The sequence below is a fragment of the Vidua chalybeata genome, chromosome 21 (genome assembly GCF_026979565.1).
Source record: "Vidua chalybeata isolate OUT-0048 chromosome 21, bVidCha1 merged haplotype, whole genome shotgun sequence".
NCBI lineage: Eukaryota > Metazoa > Chordata > Aves > Passeriformes > Viduidae > Vidua > Vidua chalybeata.
The window spans coordinates 1752393-1766268 of NC_071550.1; the positions used below are offsets into that span (position 1 = coordinate 1752393).

At 60.0% G+C, this 13876-nt stretch overlaps 1 protein-coding gene across 1 annotated transcript in view; it reads right to left on the bottom strand.

Moving 5' to 3' along the window:
- Nucleotides 1-6769: 6769 nt before the first annotated feature.
- LOC128798481 (carboxyl-terminal PDZ ligand of neuronal nitric oxide synthase protein-like) overlaps nucleotides 6770-13876 on the bottom strand; it is a 28745-nt gene continuing 21638 nt past the window's right edge. The window contains exons 4-11 of the mRNA XM_053962044.1: nucleotides 13633-13691; nucleotides 12092-12200; nucleotides 11648-11789; nucleotides 11115-11275; nucleotides 9962-10129; nucleotides 9124-9301; nucleotides 8534-8891; nucleotides 6770-8429 (exon numbers count right to left, since the gene is read on the bottom strand). Coding sequence (XP_053818019.1) covers nucleotides 7955-8429; nucleotides 8534-8891; nucleotides 9124-9301; nucleotides 9962-10129; nucleotides 11115-11275; nucleotides 11648-11789; nucleotides 12092-12200; nucleotides 13633-13691 — 1650 coding nt within the window. The 3' untranslated portion in view covers nucleotides 6770-7954. The remainder of the gene's footprint in view (nucleotides 8430-8533; nucleotides 8892-9123; nucleotides 9302-9961; nucleotides 10130-11114; nucleotides 11276-11647; nucleotides 11790-12091; nucleotides 12201-13632; nucleotides 13692-13876) is intronic.

The window sequence follows — 13876 nt, forward strand, 5'->3', positions numbered from 1 at the left end:
GCATGGGGACAGCCCCATCCCACAGCCCAGACCAGCGGGATGAACCCGTCCATGAGGGGTTTGGGAAGTGTGGGCTGGGATGCTGCTCCTTTGGGACTGCCAGGCTGGAGGGGGCATCACCCCTCTGCCGGTGGAGGGAAGCAGAGGTGGAAGTGACAGAGATAACAAGAGATAACAGAGTCATTAGAGGAGCAGGGCTGTGGGGAGGCCCCGCTCCTGCGGAAGGGCCTGGAGTGTCCCCGAAGGAGGAGATTCAGCAAATGCTGACAGATGACAGTGAGGTCCCGGGCTGGACAAAGGGGAGGTTGCTGAGGTCACACTTCAGCTCAGCTTTGGGCTCCTTCTGCTTTGACTTGTGTTTCCTCAAGTTTATAAAACTTTCCACGGGTTGGTTCAGTGGAAAGGGCAGAGGAAACTGGTGGGTCTGAAATCCCGGTGGTGCGGGGCCAGGGCAGGGCTGCTCCAAGCCCTCCAGCAGCCCCTGTATGCACAGCACTCGGGCTGGGGCTGTGGGCTGGGGCGAGCCACCAAGTGTCCCCAGGGGCTCCCAGAGGTGACACAAGGAGGGTGTGATGCTGTGGGCAGGTGCCCTGGCTCAGCACCCCTGAGCACCCCACGGGCCCGAGCAGAGCACAGACGCCTGGGGTGACTGTGGTGCAGGCGTGGTGGCCCCATGGACAGAGTGTGAAGGTGGGACCTGTTGTGCCTGCACAAGGAGCTGTGGCATTTGTCCAGTCCCTTGGGGACTGCAGCCACGCCACAGGCAATGCCAGGGTCACAGGCGATGCCAGGGTCACAGGCGATGCCAGGGTCACAGGCGATGCCAGGGTCACAGGCAATGCCAGGGTCACAGGCGATGCCAGGGTCACAGGCGATGCCAGGGTCACAGGCAATGCCAGGGTCACAGGCGATGCCAGGGTCACAGGCAATGCCAGGGTCACAGGCGATGCCAGGGTCACAGGTGATGCCAGGGTCACAGGCAATGCCAGGGTCACAGGCGATGCCAGGGTCACAGGCAATGCCAGGGTCACAGGCGATGCCAGGGTCACAGGTGATGCCAGGGTCACAGGCAATGCCAGGGTCACAGGCGATGCCAGGGTCACAGGTGATGCCAGGGTCACAGGCGATGCCAGGGTCACAGGTGATGCCACGCTGGCAGTGTGCCCCCGGTGCTGCAGTTCCCCTGGAGCACCCAGGAGCCAGGAGAGAGGCAGCCAGAGCAGAGGGGGCAGTGTCCCTGCAGCTCCCTGAGAGAGCCACTCTGCTCCTGGCTGTGCTGGGCTGTGGGCACGGCTCTGTGTGATGCTCTGTGCAAAGCAGCAATTATTTAGTGTGCGCCCCTCTAATGACTCTTCTCCTCCCTGGCACTCAGCACATGGGCTCCCTTTCCCAGTTTAGAACTAACTCCAGGCTCCTGGCAGTGCAGGAGCTGGAACCTGCAGGGCAGAGCCTCGGGGTGGGCAGTGTGGGAGCTGGAGGCAGCCGGGGCTCAGCCTCTGTCCTCGGCTCGTGCTGCCAGCAGGGCTGACAGTGCCCCTGTTCTGGCGTGGCTCCCATTATCCCTTGGCACAGGAGGACCCTGGCACCTCTGTTGGGAGCTGGCAGTGCCCACACACACCTGCCAGCACCAACGAGCTCACCAGCATTTTCTTGTCCCTCATTAACATAATGGAAAATCATTTTTTGGGTCCTTTCCCCACTGCCACCCCTCCAGCCTCCTGTCCTGACTGGGGGGCACACTCTGGGTGGCTTCTCCCTGCCTGTCCCCCCTGCAAAACAGGTGCAGGGAAAAGGCCATGCAACACAAAGAATCTTCTGGCCACCAGGACAGCACCACAGCTGGCCACAGGGCTCGCAGGAAAGTGGCCACAGTGCTGGAGGACTCTGGGTGCCAGCAGCTGCCTGTGGCACCTCGGGTGGGCAGGGAGCAGGGAGCTGCCCCACACCAGGGGCTGCAGGGAAGGAGTGACACAGAGGATTTGCTCCTCGTGCAGGGGCAGCTGTGGGTGCAAGGTGGGGAACACTGAAATGTCCTTTGGTGGGATGGAAACAACCCCACGAGCACAGTTGCTCTGGAGGTCCCTGTGGTGGAGGGAAGGGAATGTAAATGTGTATGGCCATTGTCGTGGCTACCACGAGACTCCTGGGGAGGCAGAGCCCCTGGCCCAGCCCGGGTCGGGGTTTGCATTTCCTGTGCAGCAGCATCCTGCACACCCCGTGGTGCTGGCACAGGAGCAGCCACATTGTGCTGACCCTTGTGCCACTGTCACATCCCCAGCACAAGCAGGGGACAGTGATCCCTTTTATGGCACCGCCTGCCCCATGGCAGCACAGCCTGAGCACTGCAGCCTCTCACCAACACGGGTGCACCCCCAGCCTGGTGATGGGAGAAAACACCTCACAGGAGGGATGTCCCTCAGGGGCCAGGTCTTGCCATGCAGCAGCAGAAAGCAGCAGCTGGATGAGGATTGGTATGGGAATGCCCAATGTGCCCATGACCCTCCCACCCCAGGTGCATAAACTCCCAACCCACCTCCCACCAGGCCAAGGAGAGGGAGGCCCTTCCCAGCAGCTCATTTTTGGCTGAATCCATAAAGGGAGGGAAAAGGGCCTTCCCCTGTGTGGAGCATGTGGAGCCTCCCTGCCTGCAGCTCTGGTGAGTGCTGTGGGTACTGGGTTTTGGGTGGGATAGGTTGTGCTGTGGGTCAGGCTGTGTCACACACCAGTGTGGCTGTCACAAGTCCTGGCAGGAGCTCTTGTTGGGCATCTCAGGTGCTGTTGGGGAAGTGCCTGTGCATGAACTCTGTCCCTGGGATGTGCCAGGTGGCTGCAGCTGGAGTGGAAGGGTGAGACCCTTGGTGTCCAAGTGCTCATAACCCAAAAGTTCCTGGTGACCCCCGTCATGTGCCCTTCTCCTCCCCTGTGAGATGGGCAAAGGGGGTCTAAAGCTCTGTAGAAGAGACAAGTTGCTCCTATAAACCAAGAAATGAGGGAAGGAGGAGAACTGAGCCCGTTCCCAGTCCCTGGCTGTGGGCAGCACTGCCAGACCCTGCCCTTCTGGGTGCCCAAGCCCCTGGGGCACAGGGACCCCTGGTCCCACAGCCTCTCCCTGCCCATTCCCAGGTCTCTCCACAGTCTGCAGGCTCAGCGTGCGAGGCCAGGCTCTGTCTGCTGTTTCCTTATAATTTAAAAGCCTTCCTCACATTAATCTTTTTATTTTTATTTTGACAAATGTATGTTTCCAGGAAGTTGCTGAGGTCAAAGCAGCATCTGTTGCTCGTTATTTTGGGGGATGCAGAGGGTCTTTGTGAGGGTTTCCAAAGCAACAAGGAATTAAGTGGTTTGTAAAGCAGAGAGGAGGAATGAGGAGCAGGCTGGGGCTTCCCGAAAGGCGGCTGAAGATGCTGATGAAAATCAGATCAACTCAGCTCTATTTTCTTGGAAACTTGATCTATTTTTCTTGTACAACTGTCAGCCTGACTCCCGTATTCCAAGTGCTTGGCCACTGCCAGCTCCACGTTTCAGCGCTGGGATTAGCGTGGCCCCGGTCAGACTCACTTTCCCCGGCTCGTGCCGGGCGCTGCGGGATAGCAGTGGAGCTTTTGGGAGTGGCAGTGCGTGTCCCCTGGTGTGGCCCTGACTGGGGACACAGGCCAGAGACCCCTGGGATGGGCACCAGGCCACTGTCCCCTACCCGAGGGCTGTCCCTCACTCCCCAAACTCACACCATGAATTGCCCAGTGCACCCCACAGGGGGCCTGCAGCCAAAAGTGCTTTTTCTTACAAAACAAGCTGAGGAGAGTCTGGTGCCAAGGCGAGGGCTGCAAGGAGCCCAGGAGATTTATCGCTGAGGAAATACTTTCTCCAGCGAGGGCTGACGGCCGCAGCAGGAACAATGGGAGATTCGCAACGTGAACAAAGCTGATTTCGTTCTTCTTTTTATCAATGCTTTTTCCTTGCGGATCCTCCCTTCCTGGAAGTGGGAGATGCAGCTTCCCCCGCGCGCCGGCCGTGTAATCAGCAGGAATGGCCATATCCTGGCTGGGAAGCGAGCTGTGAAACGCTGTCGCCCGCAGTGATTTATGAGCCCGTGGCAGCGGCCAGCGGCGGGGCTGGCCCGGGGACAAGGTGCCAGGGCGCGTGCAATATCCACGTATTCTTTCTGCTCCTCGCCGGGTCCCCGGGGAGCCGCCGGAGGAAGTTAATGGATTAGACACACACGTTCCACTTGATTTTTATTTTTTATTGCCGTGTCTTTCCAAATGCCTTTAGCAGATGTACGAGCACAATGGAGTCGGGCGATGAGCATCCCGGCCGGGCGGGCAGTGGGGCAGCAGCCAGGCTGGAAAGGTCAATGGGGAGAGTGCTTGCGTGGGGACACCAGGACAGCCTGTCCTGGCGGGTACAGTCCTGCCCCACCGGGGCCGTGCTCGGCACCGGCTCCTGCTGCGGAGAGCAGGGAGAAGGGGATTGCAGCTCCTCCGCAGCCGGTGCTGCCCGACAGCCTGAGGCCGCACAGCCCCTCGCCCGCACGGTCACATGTGCCGGTGCCGAGCGGGTCTCTCGCCGTGCCTGGAGCCGGGATGTCCTTCCCTGGGGGCTCACGCCTCTGGAAGTGGATCGTTCCACCGCCAGGCTCACACTTCTGCCACATTATGCAATCTTCACCCGATACTGGGAATATGAAATAATTATTCCAAGTGATCAGATTTTAATTATGCAACACAGAGGATGATTATTGTACACCAAATTGGTGCCGAGTGCTTAGTTATGTATATGCCAAATTTAGTCTATAGTATTATACCCAGTGGGTGGCCGTAGACAATCAGGAAGTAATTAGTTTTGCTGGAGGTTGTTCGCCTGCCTGGTTCGCTGTGCTGTCTGGGGAGCTTCTTGCTGCGCTCCGTGAATACCGCGGGCTCCGAGTTCAATACCGTCTTTTTGTGACAAGCTAATAAGCTGTCTGCATGGCGGCCTGTAATTAGCGCTGTCGATATTCATTTGGAAACGGAGACCGCGCTGAGCGGCTCCGCCGACGGCGCTTCCCTTTGTCGCGGCTCTGGGCCGGTCCCCGCTCAGCTCCCGGGAGGGCGATGGGTGCTCGGGGATGGGGATGGGGATGGGGATGGGGATGGGGAGGCGGGCGGGGGCCGGAGGCGCTCGCCTGTGCGCGGCACCCTCGGGTCCCCGCTGAGGACAGCACCGGCCATGAGGGCGCTGAGCCCCGGAGAGCAACACCTGCCCCTCACCCAACTCCTGTGTCACCCCGGCCTTGTCCTCCATGAGGGAGCTGCCACTGGCCCCAGGTGTGGGATGTCCCCAGGGCTCTGTCCTGGAAGGCTGAGCTGGCGTGGGGTGTGCAGTGCCAGGGGGATGGGGACGTGGAGGGGGCTTGGGCTGGGGTGGCCACCCCCTCCCCAGAGTCGTGGGCACTCAGGGAGCCCTGAGCATCGCTGGGGATGTGCTGAGGAGCTGCATGTTTGCACCTTTCCAGGCAGCCTGCTCCTATGGGATCTGGGCTCTTCCGTGGAGGTCTCACATGCAGAATTCCTGAAGGGCCTGGGGCTACATGAGCTGGGAGATCACTGGAGCATCTCCCCCCTGAGTAGTGTTTGCAGCTGGTCAGTGTTGTGGGGGCACGAGGAACCGTCCACTTCTCTTGGAATGGTCTGGATCTCCCGAGTGGGAATTGTCTGAAGTATGGAGCAACTTTTACCTCTGTTACACAAAGGAAACTTTCCTCCTCTTTCTGTCGGAGATGCTCACTCCATTGAGATGATTGGCATACTGGAGAGCTGAGAAACTAAATTGTTTATACACTAATGAATAGAAGCTTGATTGCAAGATCCTGTTTGGAAAATTATAGTGCTGAATTGAAGCCGTACAATTACATCCAAAATGCTGCATATTCATTTCATCTGCTTTGCATAGAGATTAACAAGCGAGCCCTAAAGCAGACTCTGAAATTAAAGCTAACACCAGATTTAGTCACAGGTTACAAACTAAATAGCATTGTTTGATGGATATGAATCTTTACCACCTGCCTGCCTGATGATTGCTAGCAGCTTAGCAGACAGCAAAGGAAAAAGTTTCTTCCCATGAAGGAAGCATAATAAGGCTCTGGGCTGGAAGTGCCCCCTCCCCATGCAGGCAGCCCCCCGGCAGATGTCTGCAGTGGGCCTGGGGAAGGGGCTCCCTGCTCCCCACTCTGTCATTCTGCAACCACTCCATGGAGGGATGGAGAGTGGCCCTGAGATGCCACAGAGGTTCTGGGTGCTGGGCCCCTCCATTTGGGCCTCCCGTCCTGCACGGGGGAACAATCTCACAGGGTCCTTGTCCCTTCTGGAGTCTCTGTGCTGAATTGCCCCTGGACTCCCTTCCTCACCTTGCAAGGGTCAGGAGTCTGCAGAGGGCAGGGGTCTCTTGCCTGTCCTGGCTACAGGCAGCCCAGTGCTCTGGCATGCCACTGGTCCCATCCTGTCCGGCTTTGCCATCTGCGTTCTCCCGCCCTCCATCCTTTGTGCTGTGGCCAGGATTTATTTCAGCAGTAGAAATGGGACCAGGAAAGAGCAAAAGGAGTGTGTGGGAAGCAGGCCCTGCCTGGTGGTGCCCATCCTGGCAGGGGCTGCTCAGGGAGCAGCTCAGGGGCTCAGCCATCATTCCCAGCAGGAATCTCTCCTCTTTGGGAATACCCAGGAGTTCTCAGTCCACCCCACATGCTCGGGACACCCTGTGCATGGGCCCCATGGGGCAGAGACACAGCACTGGCTCTGCAAATCTGTTTATTTTTTTCTTTAAAAGTCCATTACCAAACCGCAGTGTCCTATGGAGGGGCTGGGCTGCCGCTACCGCACTATGGGACAGCCCAGCCGAGCTTTACAGCCCCCGGCCCGGTCCCCAGCCCCCTCCCGGCTCTGTCACTGCCATGGCTGGCTCTGGGTGCGTGTCCTGTCACCCCCCTCTCCCCGTAGGAGCAGCACCATGCCAGGGACAGGCAGCACGGCTGCTCCAAGTCTCCATTTCTGCTTGACACTTCCCAACTCGACTCTCCGACACTTTCCCAACACCCTCTGACAAACAACCAAGGTGGATGAGCATCACCCCACTTATTCCTTAAACCTTAACTCCTCCCAGGACACTCACATTTCTGAGACCAAACCCAAACCACACACGAACACCCTAAAATCAGCACAAGGAGCAGCCTCCTGCCTGCAGCCACCAGCAGCTCGGGGGGCACGGGAGAGCTCTCTGCCCTGACCCCAAGACATGGGGTGCACCCTTCCTTAGGGGGTCACTGCTGCAGGCTCCCAGGGCCAGCCCTGCACCCATCAGTGGCCTCAGAGGGGTGGCCCAACCTGTGTGGGCAGTGGGTGCTGGGCAGTGGGAAAAGGCACCTATGGAGGCAGTGGTGGCTTCACTGCGTGGGGACACAGTGATGGGGCTGCTGTCCCCAAAGGAGGGCTGGGCACAGCATGGGGCTGGTGGACACTGGCAGCTCTGGAGAGACCCAGCGTGGTGGCAGTCTGGGACACACCCTGGGGAGCTGGGCAGGGGAGTGACACCGTGGCCGTGCTGCGTGGCCCTGCTCAGGCTGCCATGGGTGGCAACTGATGAACCAGAAGAGCCTCTTGTCCCACAGCGCTGCGCCGTGCCCTGCCCAGGACTTCCACCCTTCAGCTCCCTGGGAATTCCCTGCTGTGAGCATCCCTGGCTGTGTGAGCAGGGACAGGATGGCAGTGTGACAGCAGTGTGAGCTGGTGCAGACTGAGGCAGGGCTGGCCAGTCCCATCCTGTGGGGTGGCCCTGTAGGTGGTGGGGGAAGCCGTTATGTGGGACAGGGACAGTAAAGGGACCGGTCTCGTAGCCTGGGCACAGGGACCCCCAGTGCCAGAGTGGGGTTGTGGACGGAGCTGCTGGGGCTGCCAGCCACCAGCTACCACGGACCATGGCCCCACTAAGAGGGGACTCTGCTGGGCCCCACAGCAGTGTCCAGCTCATCTTCAGAGAAGCTGATGTGCAAGCAGGTGTCATCTGCAGGGGAGAAGGGCAGTGAGCTGTCCGTGGGGCTGCCCAGGGCCACTAACTCCTTGGCCAGGGTCTCGCTGGCTGTTGGGTCATGGATGCTGGCCAAGGGGGACATTGGCCCACTCTCTCCAGTCCTGTCCTTGCCCAGAGTGTGCTGGCAGGTCCCGGCAAGGCCAGGCTCCATGCTGGAGGCAGCGCTCCTTGCAGGAGTCCTTGCCTCAGGGTCCAAGAGGGTGAGGGAGCTGGCAGTGATGCTGGTGAGGCTGGAGATGCTGGCACTGGGTAGGCTCAGGTGGGCAGTGCTCTCGGGCTTCACCTCCACTTCCAGGCTTGGGGAGGTCTTGCTTGACCTTTTGCGTAGGATGGGCGGTGGCGGGTTGAGCTTGGGAATGGGCGGCTGCCGCCTGCAGAGGGAAAGCAGAGAGAGGAGGTGATGGGCAAGTACATCCCTGCAGCACTCAGGGTGTTCCCCCTGCAGCTGGCAGGAGACAGAGGTGGCACACTCTACCTGTCCTCATCCCCCCTGGCCGTGTCGTCCGCCTTCGGCCGGCCGCTCCCGTTGGGCAGAGCGAAGTCGCTGACCTCGGAGCCCTCCACGCGCCGGCTGAGCCCATCCTGCCCCTCCAGCACTGCCAGACACTCGTCCCCCTCCTTGCTGCCACAGCGGTGGCTGCCCCTGTCCAGGCTGACGAGGTTGAGGTAGGAGTCCCTGGGGCCCAGGGAAGGCAGCGAGCCGGGGGCCTCTGGGCTGCCCAGGATGCTGGCGGGGGTGGAGGTGGACGGCAGGTGGACGTCCAGGCTGTAGTGGTTCTTCAGGTTCAGGGAGAGGGACTGGGCCAGGGACAGGTTTTGCAAGGAGTGGTCAGCTGTGAGAGATGGACAAGGGGCACGTGAAAAACTGAGGATCTCCAAACCAGCTGTTTCCCTGCACTTTGAGGGGTGCAGAAATGCCCCAGACCCCCAGAGCCTGCTGGGATGGTACTGGGAGCACTCCAGTTGTTTCCTGTGACTGCAAGGAATGCAGTGATTGTCCAGAGGGATGGAGCTGGGGACACGCCAGCATCCAAACAACCCCAGTGAGTGTGTCATTGTCCTCACCCGGCTGCCGATGCTCATCCCGGTGCTCCTCCCGGGCCTCCAGCACTGTGAGCTGCCGCACCAGCAGTGAGACGTGCTGCAGCAGGTCGCGGTTGGTCAGCAGGAGCTGCCGCACCCGGGCCTGCGCCTCGATCCGCGCCGCTGTCTCGGCCGCCAGTTGGTCCTTCAGCAGCTGCACCTGCGAGACGGGACGGGGAGATGCCAACAGGGTCATGAGGACGGGATGATGCGGGAGCGGGCGATGCGGGACGGGAGGAGCATCCCCGGGAGCGCCCGGTACCGGCGGCGCCACAGCGCCCCCTGCCGGCCCCGCCGCGCCACCCCCGAACGCTCCCCCCGAGCCGGTCCAGCCGCGGGCGGGGAGGCGGCGGCACCCCGGGGGTGTGTGGGGTGTCCTGCTGTCCCCCCGGTAACGGGAAACGCGTACGGGATGTGCCCAGCCGGGAGGCACCGGGCTCCCCGCTCTGATGCTGGATTGGGGGTGGGATGGTTTCCAAAAACGGGATGAGATGGGGTGAAACGGGAGTCGGGGGCTCTACCGGGCCCTGCAACACTCCCAGAGCAGCCTGGGGCTGTGTCAGCAGCCAGCTCCGTGTCTGGGGGAGCTCAGCTGTGCTGCAAGCGATGCTGCACGTGGCGCTAGAAGCAATGCTGCGAGCTGGGCTGCGAGCGATGCTGCGAGCTCTGCTGAGAGCCGTGCGACCGGGAATGCTGCCAGCGCTGCTGCGAGGGCCCCGGCCCGCTCCCACCTGCCCCGCCGTCAGCCTTGCCCGGCTGGACGCTGGCCCACGGGGAGGAGAAGGGCTGGTGCCGCCTGAGGGGAGGGCAGGACGTGTACCTGGGCCACAGCCACCTGCGTCTGCTGCTGCTGCTGGAGGAGCTGCTGCTGGAGCAGCTGGAGGCAGTGCTGGGAGGCCAGCGGGGTGATGGAGGCCGAGGAGCAGGGGCTGCTCGGGCTGAGCAGCTGCTGGGAGCTGGCCAGGTGGAGGGAGCAGCTTTCGGCATCCTGGGCACAAAGAAATGGGCAGGTGAGCGGATTGACTGGCTCAGGCTGGGATTTGGGGTTTGGTTCCCTACGCAGCAGAGGAGCCCCTGTGCTCGGGGCACGCAGGGGGTGTTGAGGGGCAGCCCCGGGCTGTCAGGGGATCTGTGGCATCCCCAGCACAGTGTTTCAGAGAGGCTTCTCCCAGAGAGCTGGCAGAGCTGCCTTGGCTGTGTCTGGGGAGGGAGGTCCCCAGGGCTCCCAGGAAGGAGACAGCAGGGAGTGACCCAAACACTCCACACCTTTCCGTGCTGCCCAGGCTGGGCGGTGTCCTGGTGCCTGGAGCATTTGCCAGCGCCTGCGGCCACTGCCCTTCCTGCTGCTGCCCTCCCCTGCTTGGGCAGTGCCAGAAGGAATGCAGGAAAGCCCGGCCTTTCCAGGCACGCAAATGAATCCCATGGATTCGGGGAGTGCCTGTCAGTGCAGCTGTTTCCAGGCGGGCCCTGTGAGCGTTACTGTTGTGTGAGCTGAAGCGATGCCATTCAGGCCTCCGGGAAGTGCTCCCAGAGTCTGTGGAGCACCCATTCATTAAGGTGGAACTGCTGCTCGAGCTGAACGTGCCACGGGTGCCTGTGCTGCCGGGGCTGGGCCTCCTGGGGACATTGCTCCCTGGGCCTGGAGCACAAGGGGATCGCTGCCAGGGCAGTCGGACAAGCAACTGCTGCAGAGCAGCACTGAGGGCACGGAAATCCAGCCCAGGTGGGGTGTGAAGCCTGCTCAGCCATGCGCCGCAGCCCCCACCCCTGCCTCTTGCCTCAACCCCCACCCCAGCACTGGACACAGCCTCTCTGCAGGTGAACTGGGAGCTGAGCAGGGAGCCAGGAGGGAGGGCTGCAATGGGGTCTCCATGAAAGCACCTCCAAATCAAGCCATGATACAGTGACCCCGAGCAGAGGGCCCTCAGCAGCAGCAGAGCACATGAACCGTTCTCCAGCCCACCCCCCATTACCTGGCCGTTCTTTTCCTTTGAGGCTTGCCCAGGTTTCAGCATGCCAAGCTCTCCCCTAGCACCTGGCAGCTCTCTGGGTCCCCTCTCGGACACACAGATGCCACCAGTATCGATGCCAACCTCGTCCACATCCGTGATCTTGGAGCCCTTTATCTGGTGAACTTCAAACAAGATGGACAGATGAATCTGAGCCTCCCTTCCCTGCCAGGGTTGCAGGCAGAGCGGGGGCCCCGTGCAGGGCTGGGAGCTGGGGGAAGCTCAGGACAAGGGCCAGGACTTGCTCCAAGTCTCAGCATGCTGTGAAGGGGCAGGAGGGAGGGAATGGCTTGGCCGAGGGGCTGCAGACTCAGCTTGCTGAATGAGGGGGCTCAGCCTGCCCCTCCCAGCACTCAGTAGGAGCGGGCAGGCAGGGCAGATTCCCCGTGCTCCCCATCGGAAGGGGCCCAAAGCTCTTGCCCGTGAGGGAGGTGCCACCTCGCGTGTCCCCACCCCAAAGCATCCCCGCACCGCTGCCTTAAGGAGCCGCGAGTCACCTTCCAGCGGCTGCTCCTCGGCCGATTTGTCGCTGGCGCCGTCGGCCTGCCCGTCGGCGTTCTGCAGGGCGTGCTGCAGGCTCAGCTTGTGGCACACCTCGAAGGCCTGTCCCACGGTGCGCACCACGCGCATGGCCTGGCTCTGCGGGGCAAGCCCGCAGCTCAGCCGCGCTGCCGCCGCCGCCCCAGCGAGCCTTCCCCGCTTCCCACCCCGCACCGCCGCCTCTCCTCCTGTGCTGCCTGCTCCAGCAGTGCCCTCCCCGTTCCCCACTCGGGATCTGCGTGCTCCTGTCCCTGTGTGGAATGCGCCGCTGGGCAGGAGGGGACAAGCACCAGGCACGTTGTTTTGGGGACGCCCAGCACCGGCGCTGCCTCGGTCGCTCCCCAGGGATCTGCACCCTCTGACCCCGCAGTGATGTGGGTGCACCCCCAGGAGCATCCTACCTTCTTCTTGGATTTGAAGACGTTGCACCTGAAGGAGTTGTTTGCGCCGTCCCTCGCGATGTAACTGAATATTTTCAGGTCTTGCGAGTCATGAGAGACGTAGAAAATTCTAGGTGGGAGAGAGACAAAGGGAATTCATTAAACACCATGGGGAGTCTGTGCCCTCCAGACCACCTCTGCTCCTGTGTGTCCCCAGGGTGGGCTGGTTTGCAGCCCCCAGGACTGGAGGAACGAGGCAGTGCTGGTGCATGGCCCCTCCTGCAATTTTCAAGGCAGGAGGTGATGGATTTAGAGAGCGTTTCAGGCTTGATGGAAAACCTTCTGGTTTCTGAAGTAGGCAAAAGCTTTTTAAAGATCCTGTGGGAAAGCGAAAAAATCTATAGTCTTGGAAAGCAAGTGGCTATTTTTAGCCTCAGCAATTAACCCCTGCCCAGGCTGCAGCAAGGCAGAACTGCCTGCATGGTGGTGACTGCCCTGCCCTGGGGACCCAGAGGGTCCCTCCTCCACAGTGGGCAGGTGGCACAGCACAAAAGCCTCTCCCAGGGATGCTGAGTGCACTCTGAGGATTCCTGTCTCTGCTGCTCAGGCTGACTCTCCTTCTACTGCAAAACCATTTTGAAGATTTTTATATATGTTTGATTTAATTAGGTAAAAATGTGACAAGTGAGCTCAGCTCTGAATAGAGAAGAAACCAAAGGGATTCTTGAAATGTTTTTTTTTTCTTCTGCTCTTTCTGTCACTGGAATTTTTTGGGTGTTGAACTTTTACTTAGAGCAGTTACTACCAATGTACCACATGTAGTAATCTTTAAAGAAAGCCAGAGGTGAGAAGTAGGCACAGATAATGCATCAGCACATCCTCTGTTCCTTATGTCCTCACTAAGGGCTCTGATCCCAAAAATCCGTGTTGGGGATCTCAGTTCTCGGGGCTGTGGGCTCGTGGTACAATAATTCACTTTGCAGATCCAACAGCCTGGAGCACCCTGTGCTTTTAACCCGTCCTCAGGCCATGCACCATCACTGGGGCTGCTCCCCATCCCCAGGAGCTCCTGAGGCACCAGGTTTATGCTCAGTGTAAACCTCTGGGTGGGGCTTGTGGTCTCTGGAATACCTCCATGTCCCATGGTAGGTGCTATGGCAAGTCAGTGCTTTCTTGCCATGTCTGTAAGGGTTAATTCCCAGTGAGCACTTACTCCTTAGAGTAAGGCCGTGCTTCAGAAGCACAGGGAGAGCCATGCTCTGAAGGCAAACCATGGGAAGCCTGTCTTCAGAGGCAGAATCAGAGAGTAATCCAGGCTGAAGCACCTCCAGGGTCACCCAGTCTAACCCCGTTCAAAGCAGAGCCAGCTTCAAAGCAAGATCAGTCCATCTCGCTCTCCCAAATGTATGAAAAGGATTCTCCAGCAGCAGTAACTTTGTACCCTCGTTAATTTTAGATGCTCCTTTGGAAAGCCTTGGTGGAGGGGTCTCAGCAGGTGGGAGGAAGGGCACTGATCCCCCAGGGCTGACTGGCCCTCCCTGGTTGAATCCCCTGCCACGTACCTGTACACGGGATCGTGCATCACCACCATCTTACTCTCGTCCCAGGTCCACTCCTTTCTCTGTAAGCAGAGACAAAATTACACTAAATCAGGTGGAAGTGAAACTCCACCAAACTGAAGGGCAGGAAACCTGGGGAACAGTGCTTTTGTCCCAAGGCACAATCCAGGCTGCAGTGTGACTAGATGAGCCACGGCTGTTTCAACAGTATCTTAGATAAAACCAGATTTTTTTTTGATCGTTTATC